This window comes from Silurus meridionalis, chromosome 15 (assembly GCF_014805685.1).
Source record: "Silurus meridionalis isolate SWU-2019-XX chromosome 15, ASM1480568v1, whole genome shotgun sequence".
NCBI classification, from domain to species: Eukaryota; Metazoa; Chordata; class Actinopteri; order Siluriformes; family Siluridae; genus Silurus; species Silurus meridionalis.
In genome coordinates, this window is record NC_060898.1 from 19,959,316 (window position 1) to 19,983,140 (window position 23,825).

The window sequence follows — 23,825 nt, forward strand, 5'->3', positions numbered from 1 at the left end:
TGGTAGTTGGGTTAAAAAGTTGGCTTCTGGTTTGGTAGTCAGTGGTTTGGATATTAATATATATAGTTATAGATATAGTTCATTGTGAGTAAAATAAATTGCAATTTTCGTCTGAATCAGAACCACTTTTACATGTGCTGTGCTGTGCTATGTTTTGTTATTTACATAATTAGCATGAAAAACAATATATGGACAAGTGTTTGTGATTTCTGATCATCCCATTCTACATTTATTCCCTATTTGCTGTTATAATAACCTCCACTCTTCTGAGAAGATGTTCCACTAGATTTTGGAGTTTGCTCGTCGAGATTTGTCAGGTAAAAGTCAGGAATTGATGTAGGTGAGGTGAGAAAACCTGGGGTGAAGTCAGCATTCATATTCATCCCAAAGATGTTAAATAGGTATGGGGTGCTGTATAGCAGGAGGTCTTCCACTCTAACTCATGTAAAGGTAAAAAGAAAAAACTAATACTACAGCATTCTAAGACATTCTATACAATTGTGGGCCTCTATCTATCTATCTATCTATCTATCTATCTATCTATCTATCTATCTATCTATCTATCTATCTATCTATCTATCTATCTATCTATCTATCTATCTATCTATCTATCTATCTATCTATCTATCTATCTATCTATCTATGTCCGTCCGTCCGTCCGTCCGTCCGTCTGTTCCTGTGCCTGTCTGTCTGTCCGTCTGTTCCTCTGTCAGTCTGTCTGTTCACCCGTCCTTCTGTCTGTCCATCTATTTATTTATTTAATTAATTAATTTTCTACTTTTTTTTTGCTAGCTTTCTTTGCTTCATTTTTTCCCCCTTTACTAATCATTATTCATTTATTCATCGTTAGTAGAAGCGGCACCATATTTTTTTCACACTTCAGAACAGCAGAGAAGTTAGAAGGCCACTGCAACCTCGCTCGGAAAGAGCCGAAAGATTTCAGATCTCCTGTAATTTGTGCAAACCTGCTGTTCGACAACACAACCCCTTTTTGTTCCCGTCAGCGGGGTGACGCTGCATGACTGACAGATTGGTTTCCTTGGATGGAGACACAAGTGCACTTGTTGTGCTCTCACAGTAGCTGAGCTGAAAAAAAGAGGAAGAAGCAGACAAACAGACTGAGAATGAAGGCCAGGAGACAGAGAGAGAGAGAGAGAGAGAGAGAGAGAGAGAGAGAGAGAGAGAGAGAGGTGTGAGGAGTGGATGGAGGCTGTTAGCTGTCAGCAGCAGAATGGAGAAAAAGGCTATGGCTCATTGTTTTTCGTCTCTTTTTGCCTGGCGTTATCAGTGCTGCTTGGGCATGCTCCCTTTCTCTCTCACTCTGTCTCTCTATCGCTCTTTTTCTCTTTTTTTATTCTCTCTCATGTCTGGCCTTGTTTTGCTTTTTCGCTGCATTGTGTTGGAGGGGTTGGAGCCCTGAAGTGAAGAGTGATAAAGGCAAATCTTTCCAGAATAATGATTGCCATAAGGCGTTGGAATTAGGTCTGTGAGTAAGGATTTACTCTTTGGCAAATTTCAGCTTTGTGTGTGTGTGTGTGTGTGTGTGTGTGTGTGTGTGTGTGTGTGTGTGTGTGTGTCCAGGCAAATCCTAAATAGGAGCCGTCTTATCTTTGCTACTTAGAATAAAACAATGTACTCATCTATTTTTACACTTGTGTGTTGTCTTTTTGTCCCTCAAATCCTCTCTTGCTGTCTTCCTCTCTGTGGGTTTTCTCTCTCTCTCTCTCTCTCTCTCTCTCTCTCTCTCTCTCTCTCTCTCTCTCTCTCTCTCTCTCCCTCTCACTCTCGCTCTCATTAAGAGACGCGAGTTGCCTTTGAAAAAGAGAAACAGGCCTCATGTGTTTTGACACCATTTCTTCTGGTTCCCTGAACATTTCAGCATCTATTGTTCGACCTGCCCAAGTGTTTTACGATTTACACCTTTAGATGAAGTGTGAGAAGCATGTGAGCTCTAATGCATATGGCCGTGAATAAATAACTGAACTAAGACTGATGAGTTGTCTAACATCTAACCAGGGGGTACAACTGACTTCCTTTTCGTAAACCTTAATCCCTGGAGCAGTACTTTATTAATATGTCAGAAATGTGTTTTCAGGCATAATTAATGTATCTGATCCTTTTTTTGGTCTTACTCTAGTTTGCTGTTCTTATGGTTTCAGATCCCTCTCAGGTCGTATAGTTGGAGGTGTCTGGTGGTTCTTCACCCTCATCATCATCTCCTCCTACACAGCCAACCTGGCTGCCTTTCTTACTGTAGAGAGAATGGTGTCACCCATTGAGAGCGCAGAAGACCTGGCCAAGCAGACTGACATTGCGTACGGCACCTTGGATGGAGGATCCACCAAAGAGTTCTTCATGGTGAGAAAGAAATCAACTTTAACACAGTGATGTGTGTTTTAAATCCATGTAAATGCAGTAATGAATTTGGGGAGCACTATTTTTGTTGAATGTTAAGCATAAGGCTGAGACTAGACCATTGGATTACTCATCCTTAGAACCTGCCTGGTCTGAGTATCTAAGAGTTAAATTTGGCTTCTAGTGTGGGTATATTTAGGGAAACAGCAACAGCTTAATTATTTGAAGACCCTTCACACCTTATGTATGTACCGTATTTTCCCACGCTTTGAACCTCATGGCTTAAACAATGAAGCGGCTAATTTATGGGTTTTTCCCGGTTTCACAAGCTTTCTGCCGTCAAAAAACTGAGCCCCGTAACATTAGACCAATTAAATTGCCAAACGGATTCAGGTGAACCAATGAAACTTTTGTATTAAATCGAGCGCGATAACAGTGAATCGGGCCGCACCACATCATAAATATGGATGATGTTCCTCTGACGTTTGACCTGCCGCTCACTCGGACTGTCAACAGGAAATGCGAATCATTCATCACGCTGAAAACAACCGGGCATGAAAAAACACACTTCACCTGTGTTCTGAGCTGCACGGCATTGGTAGAAAAGCTTCACCGATGGTGATTTTTAAACGCACGACGATGCCAAAAGAAAAACTCTCGAGAGAAATAGTTGTGAAAGGAAGGAGGAAGACAGTGAACAATGACTTTCTTGGTAGGCTACTGTTTAGATACAAGCCGTGTAACAGACACTGTCTTTCATTAAAGCCTGTGTAAAGTTCATTAGTTTCAATGTAGCGGCTTATAGACAGGTGCGGTGAGTATATATATAGAAGGAAATTTTTTTTCCCAATTATAATTTTTTCTCCCTTAGAGATCAAAGATAGCCGTGTTTGAGAAGATGTGGTCCTACATGAAGTTTGCAGATCCCTCAGTGTTTGTAAAGACCACCGATGAGGGTGTGGTGAGAGTGCGCAAATCCAAATACGCTTATTTGCTCGAATCCACCATGAATGAATACATCGAACAGCGCAAACCCTGCGACACCATGAAGGTGGGCGGAAACCTGGACTCCAAGGGGTATGGGGTCGCCACTCCTAAAGGATCTGACCTCAGGTAAAAACACCACATGTTTACTAACTGAAATTGTGATATTTATTACTGTATAATGTTGTATAATCTTGAAATCTGGAGAGATTACCCTGGAAACTGTGCAGTTTGAAGTATTTCCAAATGACACAAAATGAGAGAAACTTGGATTCTCGTGTAAGGATAACAGCTGCTGAGTTCCTCAGTAATCTCTCTGATCTTTGATCATTTGGAATATTGCTGACTGTTTGCATCTCCGCTCCTGTAAACAACCACTACTCATGATGCCTACTGTATTTCTATCCCTTGTGTGTCACATTTTCAAATGTTAACATGCCACATTGACACTCTTCTGTTGATTGATTCTTTCAGGATTCACCCCATGATGTCATCCATCCCATTCCATCAATTCCACCTCAATACGCTCACTGAACCGTCACTGACGTTCAGCTGAACATCAATTTCATGCAGATGCTAAAGAAACTAAATTGATAACCCAGCTAACACATTTATGTTAGTATAGATTTATGTTGACTATTGCTATCATTCATGTCTCCTCATCAAGTCTTTTTCTTTGTATTTATTTTCCCATCATATACTGTACTTTCTGGACAATACGTCTCTACCATGTTATTGAGCATGGCTTTGAAGACAAAATAACATATCAGGCGTTTTGTTTTTGTCACACTGGGATGTCAGAATCCTATCAGTGTCCAACTAGTCTTGGTTAGTTAATATTTCTCTAGTTCTTCAGGGCTGCTTCCAAAAAATGAAGCTTTTGCTTGAATACTTTTTTAGGGGTGTATATCGGGACAAAAAAAATCCAGAAGGAGCTGCCAAATAGCTACGACAAAAAGGGCTGTTTTAATTAGAGTCTCAGTACCTAGCTTATCCATTCACTCATCTTCAATAACTTTTTTTTTAATGATATTTTCGTGAAGATATGGCAGGGAGGTACAAAAAGAAGGAAAGAAAGAATGGGATTGGTAAGCATTCCTTTGAGAACATTTATATTTCTAAACATAAAATTTAAGTAAACATTAATATATAGCACCTAAACTATAAAAATAGCACATAAACAGGTTCTGTAATACAGGGCGGAGCCGGACTCGCCCTGTTTCAGTGTCCGGCAACGTCGATAAAAAGGGATAGAGACAAAAGGCTTATAGATTTATTTAAATTCTTGTTTATAAGTCATTAAATATGAAATGACCAAGTAATGTTTTGCTAGTGAAAAAATGTCCTTTATCACAACCTTTTTTGCGTGCAAGTGAAAACAATAATAGTTCTATGAGGCAAAAGACACGTCTTATAGTCCAGAAAATGCAGTAGTTTCTCCTCTTCTTCTCTCTGCCTGTTATTCTTTCTGCCAAAGCAGTGAACCCTCATGAATGAAGTCGGGCTTTCTGTTCGTCACCCATAAACCGACCTCTTTCTAACCCCCCCGTCACACAGAGGGAGGGCTCAGAAAGAGAGGTTTTACTGAGAAAGACACTGTTGCCCGGGAGCAGAGCAGACCCACGGTCTGTTCTCTTTCCTTCCCAGCGGCACTCTCTGCCACGCAGTGGAAGGGCTTCCCTGTAACAGCGCCGGAGCAGGAGCACATGAAGACTGGGTGAGGGTTGAGCCGGCGTATTAGGAATGCTCTGGTGCAATTCACAGATCGGAAAGAAGTTCCGAAGCAGTTCACTTTTGACCTGGATTGACGAGAGCAATGAAAATAGATGACAAACGACAAGCTCAACTAGCTTGACTCCAGAGCATTGCTAATGGCTAATCTTCCCTTATCTAAGCATCCATGTCTTGCTTGGTAAAATCTGTTCACACCACATTTTATTTTTTCCTTCTCTGAACATCACACAGCACAAGACAACAAAACGGTCTTGTAGAAACAGGCACACGATCAGATCAGTTTGACTTTTTGTTCGATTATTTTAATTTTTTTATGATTATTTTTAAGATTGACTCACGTTTCATTTCCTACAACCTCTGCCTCGCTGTCCCATTCTCACCACTGACGCTGACCCCGATTATCTTATTATCATTTCAAGAAACCGAGTAAACCTGGCAGTGTTAAAACTGAACGAGCAGGGCCTGTTGGACAAATTGAAAAACAAATGGTGGTACGACAAGGGCGAGTGCGGCAGCGGGGGAGGTGATTCCAAGGTCAGCCCCAGTATGAGCTATCCAGCGGGTAACCACCACGGTGGAGGGGTAACCGGCAACTTTGTGCACCAAGCACTCTGGCTACACCTGGAGATAGACCCATACACATGCAGTATGGGGCTGTATGCTAGAACCTATTGGGTCTGCAATGCATTAGCATTAGCAATACATACATGTACAATTAGAATTATAAATTGAATATTTCAAAGAAAAAAAAAACAGCAACATGTCCCTATCTGAGTGTTTCCACCTTTTGCCGGTTACCCAAAGTGATATAGTAATACACATCTTGCACTAGGGAGAAAGACAACAAAGCTAGATGGAGTATTAATGCATATCACTTTGGCACTGACACATTTATTCAGACTTGTTACTAAGCAAATTGTTTCCTCTTTTTTTGTTTCAAATCTAGCTGTAGACATTTAGAGCTTTAGTACTTATTTTATAGGTGTGTGTGTGTGTGTGTACTTAAATGCTGAATAACATAAGATAACATGGGTAATGTTATTTATGTTATTTCCCTGGTTGAAGAATCCCTGTAAACCTAGCGGTGTTGAAGCTCAATGAGCAGGCCGTCTTAGACAAACTGAAAAACAAATGGTGGTACGATAAAGGCGAGTGTGGAAGCAAGGACTCCGGAAGAAAGGTTAGTTCCCACATTGGTGCTTTGCCTCACTTTAGTGAACAAGCCTCAGAGCTTAATCAGAAAAAAAAAGCCCACTCATCCCCCAACCCTAGTACACAGCAACTGCCTGCGCTCTTGTCTCCAATCTGCCCTTTACACAAACGCAACCAGCACACACACGCACACACACACACACACACACACACACACAGGGCTTTAGGTGATGTCGTCACTTACGGTAATGACATTTTGAAATACAGTAGGTAGGTGCGTGGGAGATCAGCACCTCAGCAAATGCTATTTGAAGCTGTTTTCACACCATGGAATGTTTAACCCTTATGTGCTATGCTGTCAAAATAACCCAATGGCCATCATTTATATTTTGTCCGAAAGGAAGTCCAAACATGGAAGGGGAATGTTTTAGCTAACGCATTATTTATACAACGGGAAAAATATCTACCGTTAAGTCATAGCATTTCCGACGTACTTATTTTTTTCTCGCTACCGTCATACAAAGGATTAGTGGATTAGTCTGCTGTTTGGCTGAATGGGAATGGCAGAAAAAAACAGTTCACTAAAGGGGAAAAGATGTAGAAGGTGAAAAACGTTCTTTTGTTTGCCTTTCTTAATCTTAATCTGAACTGTAAATTCACAAGCCACTTTTGGTAAGACAGAAGAAAAGGAACACATGATTGTGGCCTGAATGTTCTGTAAAAAAACAAAAAAAGTATAAAGTAGTAATTGCTTCAGACTTTTTAATTTAAGTTTTAATTTTTTTGTGAATTTTTGTATCAAATTCTTCGTTTCTCTTTATTTGCTAAGATTCTCTTGTTAGCATTGTTATTGTCTTTCATTTTTATTGGTTTTGTAGAAGCATTAGAGCTCCAGGTCTGATGTTAAGTCACTGTATGTAAGGGTTAAATGTTCTATCTATTGCCAAATCTGTCACCATTCATTTCATATTAAGACCAGACCCTTTAAATATTAAGTTTTTTGGTAAAGTGACACTGTATAGTTGATATCCTTTGACCACGCCCAGGCTTATTGCTGAGAGCTCTAAGAACCTGCAGAGTTTTGTTCAAACACATAATTATTTAGGGCTACTGAAGTCAGTGAAATAATGTTAATTAATTCAAGCGAAGATGATGTATACATATCGATTTACTTATCGTGATCGTTCCAACCATGTTACTTTGACCTCTTTGGAAGGTTGATCGGAATAAATCGATTTCGGTGTTGATCAGAAATGTCATATCCATCAAATACACACATTGACCACTGTATTAGGAAAACTGTTGGACAGTTGTAAGTTGGAAAAGGACCAGGTGATGTTTTTTCCAATCTTGAGGTGGTTTTTAGCTATTGTAGCAGAAACCTATGTCAAGGTTCAAACCACTGGAAATGCTTTTCTGCTCACCACAGCTGTAAAGAGCGCTTATTTCAACTACCACAGACGTTCCATCTGCTTGAAACAATCTTGCGACAGTCCCTCTGATCTCTTTCCTCGAATCCTCAACAGTATAATTCCGCAGCTCACGGGATGGTTTTAGTTTCTTTTTTTTTTACTCCGTTCCAAGTAAACCCTAGAGACTGCCGTGTGCCCAAAAAAGATCAGCAGTTTTTGGCTTGTATATACCTGCACGATTTTAATGCATTGTGCTCCTGCCATCTGATTATCAGGAACATCTGTACACATGCTCACAAATATCTAAAGTGGTCAGTAAATGCATATTGAGAGATAAATTTATTAGTAAATTAATAATGGCTAATCTGAATGCTAGAACTCAAATTGCATGATATTTCAACAATTCCGCTATGGCCGTGGTTTCTGGACAAGTGCCTGCTCAATTCCCACAACTGACATCATACATAAGCAGTTCTCAGGCACAGAACAACGTGAACAACATTGTCACAAAGAGTGAAATACCAAATCTAGCTTATGGAATCTTCACAATCCTTACATTCATTGTGCTTTCGATCCACAACTGTACTTTCTCAAAGGAATATATTTGAGCCCATATTATGGTTAAAGTGTCCTCTCTGAAGACAACATACACATGGTTTTAAATAGGTGTAGGTGCAGTCTCGTCTAGAGAAAGTACCGGAATAAAGAACCTCTTACAATAATACCACAGCAGGTGATGGCAGAATGTCTTCATTAGGACTTCATAACACATTCCAATGCCAAAGTACACTTTAATTAAAAATCTCTATTCATAGCAGAGACTGATGGTGATTCTATCTATTTACACTGAGCTGTAGCCTGCATATTAAATTTTATCCTTAATATCACATGCTTTTTTTTTTTTTTTTTAAGAGAGAGCAGATGAACCAAAATATGGCCAAAATTTTGAGAATTACAGAGGATTTGTGCTCAGGCATTACGATTCTTCAAGCTTGACCTACTCTCTCATAGAGTCATTTCATTATAAACATTATGAATTATTATAAACATTCACACATACTGTAAACTGATGTGTGTCAGGGGTTTTTCTTGTTGTGTCATAACAATGATGCTTTGAATGTAGATTACAGCACACACATTACAGACAACACAACACAGTTGCCATCCTACTATCCAAATATTGCAAAGCAGATTCAGGCAGCAATGTTGTGGACTGTTCTCCGACGACCATCATGCACCAGTTGCTGAAGGGTTTTGACATTTTCGCAGGTTCAGCTTTTTGAAGGTCTTCCTGATCTCTTGTCATGTTCCAGTGATGCATTTCTGCTCTTGAAGCGTGTTATTCAAAAAAATACAAATAAAAAAATCCAAAAAATCGTAAACTCTTTGTTCTAACTTGCTGTTCGTGATGAATAGCACCAGTTGCACAGTTCCCAATGTACACAGGCCGATGTCTTTTCTCACACTGATTTATGAAGATCGGTGCTCCTTGTGACTGTGTGTACAGCCTTGTGCTGCCATCTGTTGGCATGCTAAAAAACTAGTCTCTAAACTTTTTGATACCACCACATAACATATAATATAAAACTTTCTTTCGGCTTCTCCCGTTAGGGGTCGCCACAGCGGATCATCCGCATGTTTGATTTGACATGTTTTTACGCTGGATGCCCTTCCTAACGCAACCCTCCCCATTTATCCGGCTTGGGACCGGCACTAAGGCTTGTGCAACCCTAATGGCTGGGGTCGGTTCCCTGACCAGGGATCGAACCCGGCCCGCAGCGGTAAGAGCGCCGCATCCTAACCACTAGACCACCAGGGAACCCCACATAACATATAATATAACATGATATAATATATACCATAATCGGGGCAATTGTTTGCGTGATATTACATTTGGTTTGGTTTTATACCCTTCATACCATTTGGATTCTTTTTCTTTCTGAAACAGTCTGAATGCAGCTGCAAACCTCAGGGTTGTCAGGGTTTATGTTCTCTTTTTGTTTGTCAATCTAAATAGCCACAAAGCACAATAAAAGCACATTAACACTGCAATCTGATCTTGCCTCTGCAATAAGGACGCCTGCGCTCACACAGGTTTGAACTTTTCGACTCCTTGTTCTGGCAACAGCTTCAAGGAAAAAAGAAAAGAAAAATCCAGGATCATGTCAAACCATTAAGAATCCAATGTGGCCAACTCAGTAATCCGTGTACAAAGAAACAGGGCCAGGATCTGTTAGATTCAGGCTTGAATAAAACTCTGCAGGGTGCTGGAGCTCCAGGGGCAGGTTTGGGCAGCCGGGTTTAAATTATTCAGTGGGTTCTAATGTCAAAGCCTATGAAGCTTAATAGGTGCACTGTTATTAATAATCATGGAACTGTAGTCTGTCCGATCATCGTTTAGCATCCGATCCATCCACATAGGAGTAAATGACAGTTTGGAGAGTAATGCGTCGCTGTGAAATCCCTGTTACTTGATTGCTTTTCCTTTAGAGAGTGCGTTTATGCTACCTACAGTTTACTTGTCCATGTTTTATAGTGCCTCGCGTAAGTGTTCACCCCTCGTCAACTTTTCCACATTTTTTCCCCTCTTGATTGGACTTCACTGGAATTCTATATCATGAGTCTAGACAAAATGGAAAATTATAATCATAACCCTTTATAGGATTAATCAAAATCATTTCAAGAATATTTACAAAGTGAAAATGTAAAACCCCTATTTTATTTAAAAAGTGACACAATTACTTTATAAAATATTTTACACAACCTTAGCGTTTAAGGCATCGGACTTTGGATCCAAAGGTTCAAATCCCAGCCACAACAAGTGGCCACACTTGGGCCCCTGAGCAAGGCCCTTAATACCAGCACTGCTCAGTTGTATAAATGAGATCAGTGTAAATCTTTCCAGATAGGGCTTCTGCTAAATAAATGTCAAAAAATACAAATAAAAAAAGAGTCATTTTTGTGTATGCATTTACAGTGTCATGTAATCTCAGTGGCACATATTCTGTTCCTGAACATACCAATAAACAGCATGTGGACACGCAACAATTTTGCCAATCCCAGCAAACATGAGACAAACAGTGAGGTACAAGTTATGTACGGTGCAATGCATGTAATTCTAAATACAAGTAAATACATGTTGAAGTATTAAATACATTCCATATAGTCATGATATATAATTCCAGCTGTATCCATTTCAGTTCCTTGCATATTGTTCGAAAGTTCAAGGGCGGTGATGCCTACTTACGCCAGCCACTGTAACAGCAATGTGCATGCTGTTGGATGAGACCACAATATGGTCTTATGCATGCCACTGATTTCTGCTGCCCCAATGTAATGCCATGGCCACCCTCCTGGGGACAGAGAAGGTGCTCACAGCCAATAGCTTATGTATGAGACATTATACAGTATGCTCCCATAAGTCCCAATTCCCAAAGTCCTACAAAACGATTCCTCTCACCTATTGTATGCACTTCAAACTTAGAGGCTGCTTACATTGTAAATAAAAAATGAGAGAGTTTTATTTGTTTCTGTGATAGACATTTTTTTGATGCAGAAAGAATAAATAGACTGAACTGTCATGTTCTGGAGAGTGATATGTGTTATTCCGGCTTGTGATTTGTGCATGAGTCTGTCTGCATGCTTTAGAAAGTGTTGCTCAGATCATTCTATTGCTAGTTATTTATTACAAATAGATAAATATTAGAGTGTATGGATTTCAAGACAGTATGTATTATAGTAGAGTGTATTACTACTGTATATACTATATTGTGTATCAATACAATAGATTTCCTGTAATGTGTTTAGGGATTATGTGGTAGTCTCAGTGAGATAAGTGTGACGCATGGGTGTATCTGTGTGTATGCGTTTGTGTGTGTGTGTGCATGTGCGTGTGTGCATGTGCGTGTCTGCGCTGTTTATGTATTTGTTTCTGATTGTATTCTCTGTGCTGTTTAGGATAAGACCAGTGCCCTGAGCCTCAGTAATGTGGCAGGGGTTTTCTACATCCTGATCGGAGGCCTGGGGCTGGCCATGCTGGTGGCATTGGTCGAGTTCTGTTACAAGTCCAGAATCCAGTCCCGGAGAATGAAGGTGTGTAAAGAATACAACATGGCACATGCATTTATTTATTTATTTATTTATTTAAGAGTGGGCCCTAAATGCCTTTTATTTTAGATTTGATTTTTTTTCCTAACACGGGAATAATTTAAAACATATTCATGGTGAAAAATATATTAAAACGCAAGTCAGTGATTCTGATAGAGTTTAGGCCAACAGAGAAGACCAGCCCAGAGGGCCTGCCAATGCTGATAGCACAATGTTGTCAATTCTGTATTCTGTTCAATGTAAACATTACATGTGAAGGGTTGTTCACATTTAAAAGTACATACACTATATATTTATTTATTTATTATGATTATTATTATTTCTTTAAGAATGGTCCCTCAATCACTTTTATTTCAGATTAGATTTTATAGCAGTACTACAGATATTATCCAATATATTATATACTGAGCATTTTAATAGTAACACCCGGTCAGTCATGCTAATCGTGTGGTTAATCAGGCTCATCAAAACTGGGAAAGATTGGAGGAACAAGCAGGGGAATTAAAGAACAGGAGAAGAGCAGGAGATAAGGAGTTGTTACCAGGTGAAATATATTTCCAGCTGTCCGGTTTCAGTGAGTCAGTGCCCACTGTTGACTCATATTCCTATTCTTGCCTGAAACAGTGGAACATGATGTGGTCCTATTCTTGCCTGACAGGATGGAACCCGGTGTGGGTTGTTGTAGTCCTGCCACCGTGAGGTTTGTAGCATCGTTCGTTCTAAAATGCTGTTAAAAAATTACAATTCCTAATTTTCTCTGTAACCTACACAACCATACACAGTAGGAAATGATGAAAATAAAATCAACGAATACAAATAAAATCGAGGAATATAATGGGATTTAAAATATTATAAAATAGGATATATTGCAATCAAAAAAAGGCAAAATTACAAAAAAATTAAATAAATAGAAATGGAATTATAAAAGAATCCTCAGAACTGACACTCAACTGGATATTTTTCCCCATTTTTACCATTCTGACTAAACTCTACACTGTTGTGAATGAAAATCCCAGGAAATCAGTAGTTTCCAAAATACACAAACTAAACCATATGGCAATAACAACCATTGGCCACAACCAAAATCACTGACATCCAGTGGCAGGTCGTGCATTTCACACCCAGTCCTTCAGTGGTGTCCTACCTGAATCAATCCACCTCTTAATACCATCATTATGACACAATTATAACTATAGAATTCATCAATATTTTACTGAAACCCAGTATAACAAAGCAATAAATCCAATGAACACAATTTAACAAGTCTCCTTTCACTGTAGCCACACCTGCACCACCCTTCTCTAGCAGAAGCATCAGTATTGACCTCATATAATGACAGTTCCCTGACCACAAATTGTGTGTTTTTGTGCAAATTTAAGGGGAAAGAAAACACAAAAGTATGAATGGTTTTTGAAAACAGTTTTGAACTGTTTTCTGAAAAACCCGAATTGTAAATGTCCTTGTAAGTGTTTTTGTGACCAGATCAATTTCTTCTCCTCTGTCAGTCACGGTGGGAAAAAAGAGATATTAAATCCACATATTTGAATTTGAGAAGCACATATTGCTGGAAAAGACAGGTGTCCCAATACTTTTGGTTATACAGTGTTTTATCACAATTATTAGCCATACAATCAGTATTTCTGGAAATCCTATTATCAGCTTGGGGACGCTTCAAATGGCAGGTGTCTGTGTGTGTGTGTGTGTGTGTGTGTGTGTGTGTGTGTGTGTGTGTGTGTGTACACAACTAGACCTGTTAATTTAACTGTTCTAATGTGACAGGGAATATAATCACCTTGTTCATATTTACAAAGAGAACTCATTTTAATATTAATATTTACCTTGTTAATTACAGGTTGAAATGATCTTTGTGTCGTGATGTTTCATTTATATATTTTTCTAAAGTAAACCCGAATATTGTCTGGAAAAATGTTATACTAAACTTCTTTGCACTTCTGTACCTAGCCATATGCCTATCCAATTAATGACTGTCATATTTGTTAAAAACAGTTGCTAACATTGCTAACGAATTTGTTCACAATATGTTAACTAGCTGTTGCAGTTTGAAAAACATTAGCCAAGGTTTCTAGCAACGTTGCTTTTCGGCGTTATGCTAGGTGTTTCGTCGGCTAAATGATCAGCTAAAGATACTAGAAAGCATGCAGATCATATTAAAATAGATTTGCTATTTAAGATATATGGGTATTATGACCTAGCTACTATAAACCAGTAGCTAGCAACCTTTTTCAACCGCTAGCAAGTCTTTTGTTGAATCTACAAATTACAGAGTAGCAATGACTGAGGTGGATCCAAATATTATAGATGTTTCACATGAATGAAAATATTTTTTTAATTTTTATTATTAATATTATTTTATTATTTAAAGTAAAAAGAATCTTTTCATCCGTTTATTATGATACATTTTCACAAGGAGATGGAAATATAAACTCTGACACTGAGCTTCAGCCAATGTAATCTCAAGTCACAGGCAATTCCTCCCTTTTTTCTGTTTGGTTTTTTTTTTTGGATGATATTCTTGCGAGAACATTCAGAATAAGGATCCCCTCCAACATCCATATCTTGGATGTAGTTCATCGGTGTGAAATACGCAACGTGATTATGAGAGCGTGACCGCCTTCCTTCTCAAGACAGGGTGTTAGTAGGAAAGAGGTAACAGTGGGCGAGTGTGATATAGAAAGCGTCCTGCTGTGATCTTTTTTTTTAATCGTGGTCCATACTTCCTTCAAATGGTTCTGTATTCTGAACGTTCTCAGCCATGGGCAAAAAAAAATAATTCACAGAGACAAATTTAGATTCAATTACCAGTGGAACCATGTGGTGAATCATAAATTTATTTTCGGTCATAAAAATGCCATTTTCTGTGCATGCAGTAGTGTCCAATTATGAAAATAGTTACTGGTTCCTTAATATACAAGAACAGCAATTAGTGGTGTGCTTAATAAATCATTTTAATAATATGTTTTCATTTGGCGAGTTTAATAATAATGCTCTACTATTAACTAGCATGTTATCAGTCATTTTTATAGAACCCAACATTCATGTAAAAAAAAAACAAATGCATGAGTGTACTGTTATAGAAAATAATCTAAGCTGACTATTTGAAGTTGTTTTTTTTTTTTTTTTGCTATAATATCTTGTCTTTGTCCCTTTTTATAATATAAGCAAAATATCAGTGGCAAAATATCAGTGGCTATTCCAAAAAATTTGGGACACTGTGTAAAATGTACATAAATATACAGTTGTCCAACGGAAGGACGTGCCGGAAACCGAAGTGCAATTCACAAAGGTTTTTTTTAATGAAGAACAAAAGGGCAAGGCAGAAAACGGAAACCAGAACGAAACTCCAGGTTTACTAAACCTGGTGAAAGCTATGACCAGAAAGTTCTGAGAACTAACAGAGTCCCGCAAACAAAGAGTAACCAAACCCGAAACGTAGTGTCGTAGCTTGGGTAGTCCAGCAAGGTTCATCAGCCTAAGCTGTAGAACGAACAATGAGCTGGTGGGGGAACGGAGGTTATGTAGCATGGAGCCTGATGAGTGCCAGGTGTAGGTAATTAGTAGGTAGGAGAGCGGCTTGAAGTGACATGTGGTTTAGATGAAGGTGTGGCTGTTGGATCCCTGACAACATTATACAGGATTCTAGCCGCTCAAAAGTTCTGGGTATCCTTTTTTGTGTTTGTTTGTTTCATGATGCGCCAATTGTTTTCAAATGTTCTAGATGCGGTATGCAGTTAGCATCGTCTTGTTTAAATATGCAAGCCAAAGTATTTGTTGCTTCAAATCCTGTATATAGCATATTCAGCATTGATGACGCCTTTCCAAGCTGTCCATTTCACAGGCACTAATGCACTCCTATACCACCATTGTTTTTTTTTTGACTGTATGCTGAAAACATGCTAGATGATTCGTCTCCTCTTAAGTCCGAAGGACATAGCGTTCATGGTTTCCAAAAAGATGATTAGTCTGGCCACAGAGCAGTTTTTCACTTTGCCTCAGTACATTTCAAATGAGCTTTGGCTCAGAGAGGCTGGCAGCATTTCTAGATCATGTTCACGCATGTGTTCTTCTTTGCATGATAAATATTTAACCTGCATTTGTGGATGACATGGCGAACTGTGTTCTGGAGGTGTTAACGAGCTGATGCAGCGATTTTCATTACAGAATCATGACTTAAGGGCCTGAATATCACAGGCATCAATTATTGATTTTCGCCCTTGTCCCTCAGATTTCTTCAGGTTCTTCGCAACTACTAATGATATTATGTACTGTAAATAAGGTATTTAACAGTGTCCCAACTTGTGCATGCTTTATGCAAATGCATGTTTATTATTAGTCAAATCAAACTCAATATGTTTTACTGTCATACACACAATATTCTTGTTAAGGTTTTAAAGTAATTATGGTGTTTTAAATGACGTAAATCATCAAGACACCATACACAACTTTTGCTATGTTTCCACACGGACAGTTAGAGTCCATGAGGCGATTCCAGAAAAACTGTACCTCTTCTAACTGTCATACGGATTACATGATAAGAGAATATTTGTTTTAGATGTGAAAAAAAGTATTAATTTCAACGTCTGTGAGGTAATTATTCACTGAAATACAGGTTGTTTTATTTCTGTGACTGTGGAGAGAGATGACAGAGATAGTAGAGAGTGCCCCTTGTCTGTTTTTTCTTTTTTACAAAAGCGCAGAGATTTTGTTTATTTCAGCATTTTAAGAAAAAAATGCGACAAAACATACCTACGTGTTTGTTCCTTTGACCCTTGTTCCTGAATCATGCGTGCAGTCACTCCAATGGAAAGCACAGTGTCACCAGAGGGTTGATGTCATGACCAGGAAGCCATAAAATGCACATGGTGCTAGCTTCTGTTTGTTTAGGAAGCGCTCTGTGTGTCGGCTCTCGATGAAGCCAACTGCGGAAATTGTTCTCGCATGTCATTGCGAACGCTCCGCTCTCGGAGAGCACTATTCGAGTAGGGTTTGTTAACCCTGCCACATTCAGTGCTCCAGGGCACGGCTGGCTTCAGCGAACACCCTCCTCGGTTTCCACCCGGCATTGTAGTGGACTTGGAGGTTCGCCGCCTCTCAGGAGGCCCCTAAAGCTGAACCAGGGTGTTGCTCCGTCTCTAGGCTTGCAAGAGGTATATCCCTTAAGAGACGATTGAGCAGTCTGGCATGCTCTCTCAAGGGGTCCTGTGCACTGTAGACAGAGGCTATATGATTCAGTTTGACCTGGTTTAACGAAGTCTGTCTCCTCCTGGTGGCCCTGCGGTGTCCAGGCAGGCCACCGGGGTGGTAGAGACCATCCTTCAATCCAGAGCTCCCTCCACAAGGAGGTTGAACGCTGCGAGGTGGTGCCTGTTCACGACATGGTATGAACAACACCACTTAGATCCAGTTAACTGCCCAGTCAGCCCAGTGCTGGAATTCCTTCAAGAGCAGTTTGCCAAAGGTTTGTCTCCTTACACCATTAACGTTTACATGTCTGCAATTGCGGCCATGTCATGCCCCCTTTGTGAGACATTTGCTGGGTAAGAACCCGTTAGTGACACGTTTTGAGGCCTCTGGTTTAATCTGGAGTGCCTGTGTGGGCACTTGGCTATTGTCTTGGAGGCCCTCTTGAAGCCTCCCTTTAAGCGTTTGACCAAGGTGCCTTTGAGGGTCCTCACAGTCAAGACTGTGTTCCTCTTAGCCATCTCCTCTCTTAAGAGAGTAGAAGATCTTCAGGAAATTTACTTTAGGCATGGCCAGTGCTTCCCGAGGTACCCTTGGTCATCCTTAGTCCTGGTTTTACCCATGAATGTTAAACAGCATTGAAAATGTTTTTAATAAATGCTACATATTGTATCTTGACACAGAAAACTTCACCATTATCAAACACATTATTTAATCCCATGGCCTGTTATGATCCAGGCATTCCTTTATCCTCCTTTTTTAGGCCCCAGACCAGGAGAAACTTAACCAACTGTGTCCAGTGCGAGCATTGGGCATATACGTCTACAGAACAGAACTGTGGAGAAAATCAGAGCAGCAGATGGATTGTGGATGCTATTTCCTCCTCTGGTCTCCCCACTGTTCTTCAACCTAGCTGTGCCCATCCACACTAGGCAGGGATTGGTCAGTCCGGCGTGATCAGACTCTCATTCCCAATTATTGACGCAGCTCGAGTTCCTGAGGGGGAGTGTCTCCAGGTTATCTATGTAACCATGGTTCCCAGAGAGAATGAGACGCTGCGCCTCTAGGCCACACTGCCTGCATTCCTGCTGCGCTTCGTTCCCTTTTCAGAAGCTAGCGCCGGTTTCAATTAATGTGCGTATTATAGCTTTCTGGTCGTGACGTCACCCCGCCAGTGATGCCGCACTTTTCATTGGACTGATTGCACACATGATTTAGAGCATAGACAAAGCGGAAGCATTCCCGAAGCGTTGTTGACGCAGTGTCTCGTTCCCTCGGGGAACCATGGTTACATATGTAACCTGGAGACATTTTGGTGGAGTTTTTTTTTTTTTATATATATATCTGAGTAAAGAAAGAAAGTCGTGCATAAATGTGTGTTGCATAACAGGTTTTAATTTCTCCTCTTTTTTATTTTTATTCTCTCTATATATATTTGTTACTTACATTTTAACATGTTCAAGCAGTCATCTTCCCCATGTTACCAAGAATCCACAATGTCCTTAGTTCTGGCTTTACCCATAAATGTTAAACAGCATTGAAAATATCCCTTAAAAATGCTACATATTGTATCTTGACACAAAAAACTAAACTTCACCATTATTCAACACATTATTTAATCTTTTAATGTGTATCATACAAATCCCTGGGGAAGTTGTTACCATAGAAACAATAAGGTATTAGAACAAGCACTTTAATATAAGCCCTGTGATTTGCCTCACAGCTGGAATTATCGTCGGAGCCGTGCTCTTGCAGAAAATTGATCAACACATTTTTGATGAATCAAAATTGAGACTTCAACGGCACTGTTTAGAAGTTTCCTATATCACAGTTAGAAATCGGTGCTCCTAGAAGGCCAATCGGACTGCATCAGCTGGGGAAACATTATCCTCTCTGATGCAATGAAGTGTGCTGGATTTGAATTTGAAGCCCGACAGCCACATCATTAGCTCTTGTTTGAAGCCTACAGGGTTTCATTATGTGAAAGTAATGCATGAGCGAGTGGCTTCCCAGCTATCGTCATTTCTTTTATTGTTCTAATTATTTCCTAACTGCTGAATTATTGTGCAAGGCTGCCATATTGACAGACATATACGGCTCAAGTGAGGCATAAGTTTCTCATAGATATACAGCTCGGAGTGACAATTGACTCTGGTTTGGACCTTGTTTTCTCCTGTAGATGTGGCGCATTCCCTTTTTTTAATCGAAAGATAAATCTGGATTTGGTGTAAGAACCGTGCTTGTTGTCTGTCTCTTGTAGCAAATTATCGACGCGGCGATGTTGGGTTCCAGCCTGAGCCACATGGGCAGCGGAGGGGAGAACGGCCGGGTGGTGGCACACGATTTTCCCAAAGCGGCACAGACTCTGCCCTGCATGGGCCAAGCGTCGGGCATGGGCATCAACACCAGCGGTATGTAAACAGGCCTGTCGTACTAATGGACGGAACCAAAAAATAAATAAAAAACAAGATATGAGGAAGACGCATACAAATAGATATGAACTTCAGCCAAAAGGACTTACTCATTTCACACTCTGGACTCAAATTGAGAAAACAGAAGAGGCAGAAATCCTTTTTCTAACAGACGTTCGCTGAGTTTTTTTTGCTTAACTGGTGCAATAAGGAGCCTGAATGGGAGTTTTTGTACGGATCGGTGTTTTTCGAAACTATAAAGCCGAGGCTCGAAAAAATAGTGACACTTGCACTATGAATATGACTGTGTACTTCGTTTGGTCTTGTTTGACTCGTCTGTGTCTTCATGACGACGAACCTGTTATTTTGTTTCTTGTTTACCTGCTTGTGTATATCCCCCCAACACACACACACAGACACACACACACAAACCTGGTCCACATGCTGTCATTCAAGCGCTAATGAAATATGATGCATTTGTTTTTCTCATCACACTCATTAAAGTCACCGGCCGAGCCTCCTCCTCCTCCGAAAGCGTCCCAATAAGCTTCCTCCTGAAGAACCCTGGAGCTGATGGTTTGCACTTGTCATATCCTGCGCGCTTGTCTCCTTCTGCCCTAGTGTACATGATGAATCACCTGCTCGCAGTCTCTGAGTTGTGATTAGATCTCAGAGAAAGAGCAATCTAGCGAGTGTGTGAAAGAGAGTGGGAGAGACAGAGCCCGACAAAAGTTAAGACAAAAGGAAGGAGGAAAAAAAAAAACAAGAATATACACACAATATATTAAAAAGAAAGCATTTGATTTTGCGTTCTTTTCATCCTGTGCAGTCTTCCACGTGCTGTTTACATTTGTTCATGCGTGAGCGAAGACCCGGGGTGCGTGGTAAGCTTTCGGAACGAAACTTACTGAGAACGATAAAGGTAATAAGTTGTACACTGTTGATGCAATACTTCGAAAACCCGCATTAGGAAATACCACCTCGAGCAACACTGGTAATCGTGATTGATGTGCGGAAAGCAAGAAAGAAGCTCCATCCCACAAGTTGTGCTCAGAAATGTTCGAAATATAACCGGACACCAGGACCATTAGTAGCGTTCCCAGTCCTGTATTGTTCAAAAACCAAGCCGAATGCATGACAACGAATGGTTTTTAGGAAGAGCTATCCATTTCAGTAATATTTCTCCGAACTGAGAATGTTCCATGGTTCTCTGGAGTTTAAGAATTTTGACCCTGATGAATTAAAACCTTGGTGTTTTTTCAGACCAAACCATGCTAGTCAGAGAAGCGCTCCCCAATGCATTGTACCCCTGAACACAAGAAGAGCAGACCGCCATTGTAAAGCACAAGAGAACATTTTGCACAGCAGCAAGGTCACATCACCTCTTCAGCTAAGCGTATTTGTTCGGGGCTTGCGCATCGGCAACCTTCTGTCTTTTTCCTCAATAAACTCTACAGCACACTGTATCCACACCGCAGTGGAAGCGGAGTGACTTCAATACGTGTAGAATAGATCTTTTTATTTTATAAGCTGATTTTTTTGAAAAAAAAAAAGAAAAAGAAAGAAACATATAAATATACACATTTCCACTACCAAGATAAAAAAAAAAGAATATGATGTCGTACATTTGTGGTGGTTCGATAGACTTGTTTGAATTTTTTTTCTTTTGCTCCTGTGTTTATGGTGCGATTTCCCCCCCCCTTCCCCCCTCCCCTGTGTATATCGTTTCATGACTTTTGTTTCGTTTTGTTTTTTGACTCTGTAATTTTTCTTTCGGAAACTCTTTTTCAGGGCTGTCTTGTAACTTTTTACACACGTCAGTGTTACAGAAAAAAAAAACCTTTCGCAAACCACGCAGGTGAGTCTGAAAACATGGGAAAATATGTTGACACGTGTTGCTGAGAAATAAACTTTTCTAAGCACAACGTAGCTTTTGGGTCTTTCTTTCTTCATAGTCAAGTCAAGTCAAGTCAAGTTTATTTGTATAGCGCTTTTCACAACAGACATTGTCTCAAAGCAGCTTTACAGAAATCAACAGTTAAGGTGAATGGTGTGAATTTGTCCCTGATGAGCAAGCCATGGCGACTGTGGCAAGGAAAAACTCCCCTTAGATGTTATGAGGAAGAAACCTTTAGAGGAACCAGACTCAAAAGGGGAACCCATCCTCATTTGGGTGACATCAAGAGTTTGATCATAAATCTTTCAACAATACAGAACACTGGAGAGTGAGAACTAACATGAGTACTGGAGTATAAGATTATAAGTAAATGTTCTTTCAACAGTCTTTGGTATAAAAGTAGGAGCTACTGAGCTCAACATTTGTGATCATCACAGATCCAGCATCAGCTTCTCCATGCCAGAGCCTTTAAACACTTCAGGAAGTCCAATGTCAAACTCCACACATGCAGTGGGATCCAATTGGTACTGGTACGTCTCTAGATGGTTCAGGATGTTTGCGAGTTTGGCATCTACTTCTTTAAAGTCCATAATCTTCATGAGGTGGGACGTGGCATTCATAATGCCCCTGAAACAACCGCCATACCCCCAAAAAACAAACTCTCTCACTTTCTCACTGGTATATTTTCACAAGTGAGGTGATTTGAATTTAAAGTGGTAATTCTTCTACAATTGCTTTTCCAAATCCTCATTTGAGATTGGATTGTGCTTGGGTGCTCAGGGTTATGCGCTTTACTCAGGCTCATTTACTTCCTATTGTGGCGTTCTGGTTTACCTCCTCCTCTCCAACAGCTCAGTCGAACAGCAAAACAGACGAATTCATCCCCCACCGCCGAGATGCATTCATATAAAATAACTATTTACGGGACCTTTGCGCTGTGGAGTTCTTTCTGATGCCTCGTGCAATGCGCTATCGATCTCAACAAATGCCACATTTGTTCTCTCCCTTTCATTTCCCCCACAGACCTGCCCTTTCCAGACAAGCCGCTCAGCAAAAGTAGCCCGTTTATTTAATTATTTATTTATTTTTGTCTTCCCCCCCCTCAGTCAATCACCAGAAAGCACCTGTGGCTTTCATACTGTATGTTTCAATGTTCAATAACAGAGCACCGTGTGCTGGGACTGGAGTTATGCCTGTGGATGTGCATTTAACACACAGTACAAGAATGTACTTGGTTTTGATACACCTAGAATATTACCTTCCCTGGAGCTAACAAGTGAATACATCTTTTTTGTTTTTTTTTGTTTTTTCTTTCTCCCACGAGCGCACTGGTGCGGGGTTCACCAAGGCGAGGAATTCGATCGTGACGACGATTTTTCATCAATGAAGCTACACGGACCTCACGTTCTATTAGATTTAAGAGAAATGTGTCAGAGCAGCCCGGAGAAAAAAAAAACAAAACTCTTTTTATTGGTCTTGATGGACTGGAAGAAAAGAAAACTCAACAGGACGTGCTGTTCCAAGCAAATAATTGATGGCGTGTTGTTATTTTCCAATAACAGGAAGTGTTTTGTTTTTATTTCTTTTAAACCACAACGATTTATAGGTCTGTGCCGAAGTTTGTCTTCCCCACAGCAGAGTGACTGATGGATTTTTGAAGTTATTATTGTATTTTAGATACTTAAAAAAAAAAAAAAAAAAAATAGAAAAATAATAATTTTTTTTGTAATACAAAAGTTTGTACCCCCTTCTGGTTTCCACTCGTTTACTAAAGTATTGAAATGTTTTGAAATGTAAATAAATGTGGTTATGTCTTAATTGGTGCATTAGGACTTGTTAAGCAGGGCAAGAATTGCCATTAGGAATCAGGATGTGATAAATTATCAGGTTCAAACCTTGTGCTAACACTCTTTAACCTTTAACTCTTTAAGTCTAATCTAACAAACAGCTGGAACCAAATTCCTTGTGTGGCCAATAAATTCTGATTCTGATTCTGATCTAAGTAGATAGTAGAAGTAGAAGTAAGATTTTAGAACTTAAAATGGAGTCAATTGAGCCCTATGAAGGAGTGAAATGATAGAAAAAACCCTCACTTTTCCACCTGGAAGACTGAGAAAACGTGTGGAGAGAACCATCTGGATGTTGGCTCTTACGATCTGCATGGAATTATCATCAGAACGGAACCTTAATTGCAAGTAAAATGTGAAGATTTCTTATATGCCAAAAAAGATCTATTTAAACAAGAGACCATTGGGAAACAAGTACTACAGTATGAACTGCAGGTACTATTGAACATTTTAACTAAAATCACACAAAAAAGAACAGCATTTAAGGAAAAATAACTGATTCCTGGAAGGCTGCAAATCTCTCATATCTGCCAAAGGCTATTAAGTAATTACTATGGCCTCATTTATTCAGAATACATTTTTCTCGAAACTAAGCTTTTTAAAAATTCTTGCTTGGTTGTATAATGCTTTTGTGTTGAAGAGTAGTTGTAGCATCGTCAGGCCTTTCAGTGTGAACAAAGCATTAGTAGTTTGTCTCAACAAATTCTGTTTTATTATTTATTAATTT

At 39.7% G+C, this 23,825-nt stretch overlaps 1 protein-coding gene and 1 non-coding gene across 2 annotated transcripts in view; one reads left to right on the forward strand and one right to left on the reverse strand.

Moving 5' to 3' along the window:
• gria1b (glutamate receptor, ionotropic, AMPA 1b) overlaps positions 1–21,279 on the forward strand; it is a 90,142-nt gene extending 68,863 nt beyond the window's left edge. Inside the window, 5 exon segments of the mRNA XM_046867577.1 lie at positions 2,160–2,358; positions 3,227–3,468; positions 5,493–5,607; positions 11,595–11,729; positions 19,204–21,279. Coding sequence (XP_046723533.1) covers positions 2,160–2,358; positions 3,227–3,468; positions 5,493–5,607; positions 11,595–11,729; positions 19,204–19,362 — 850 coding nt within the window. The 3' untranslated portion in view covers positions 19,363–21,279.
• trnak-cuu lies at positions 9,385–9,456 on the reverse strand. Its single transcript has one exon. It is a non-coding gene; the product is annotated as a tRNA-Lys (tRNA).
• Positions 21,280–23,825: the final 2,546 nt, after the last annotated feature.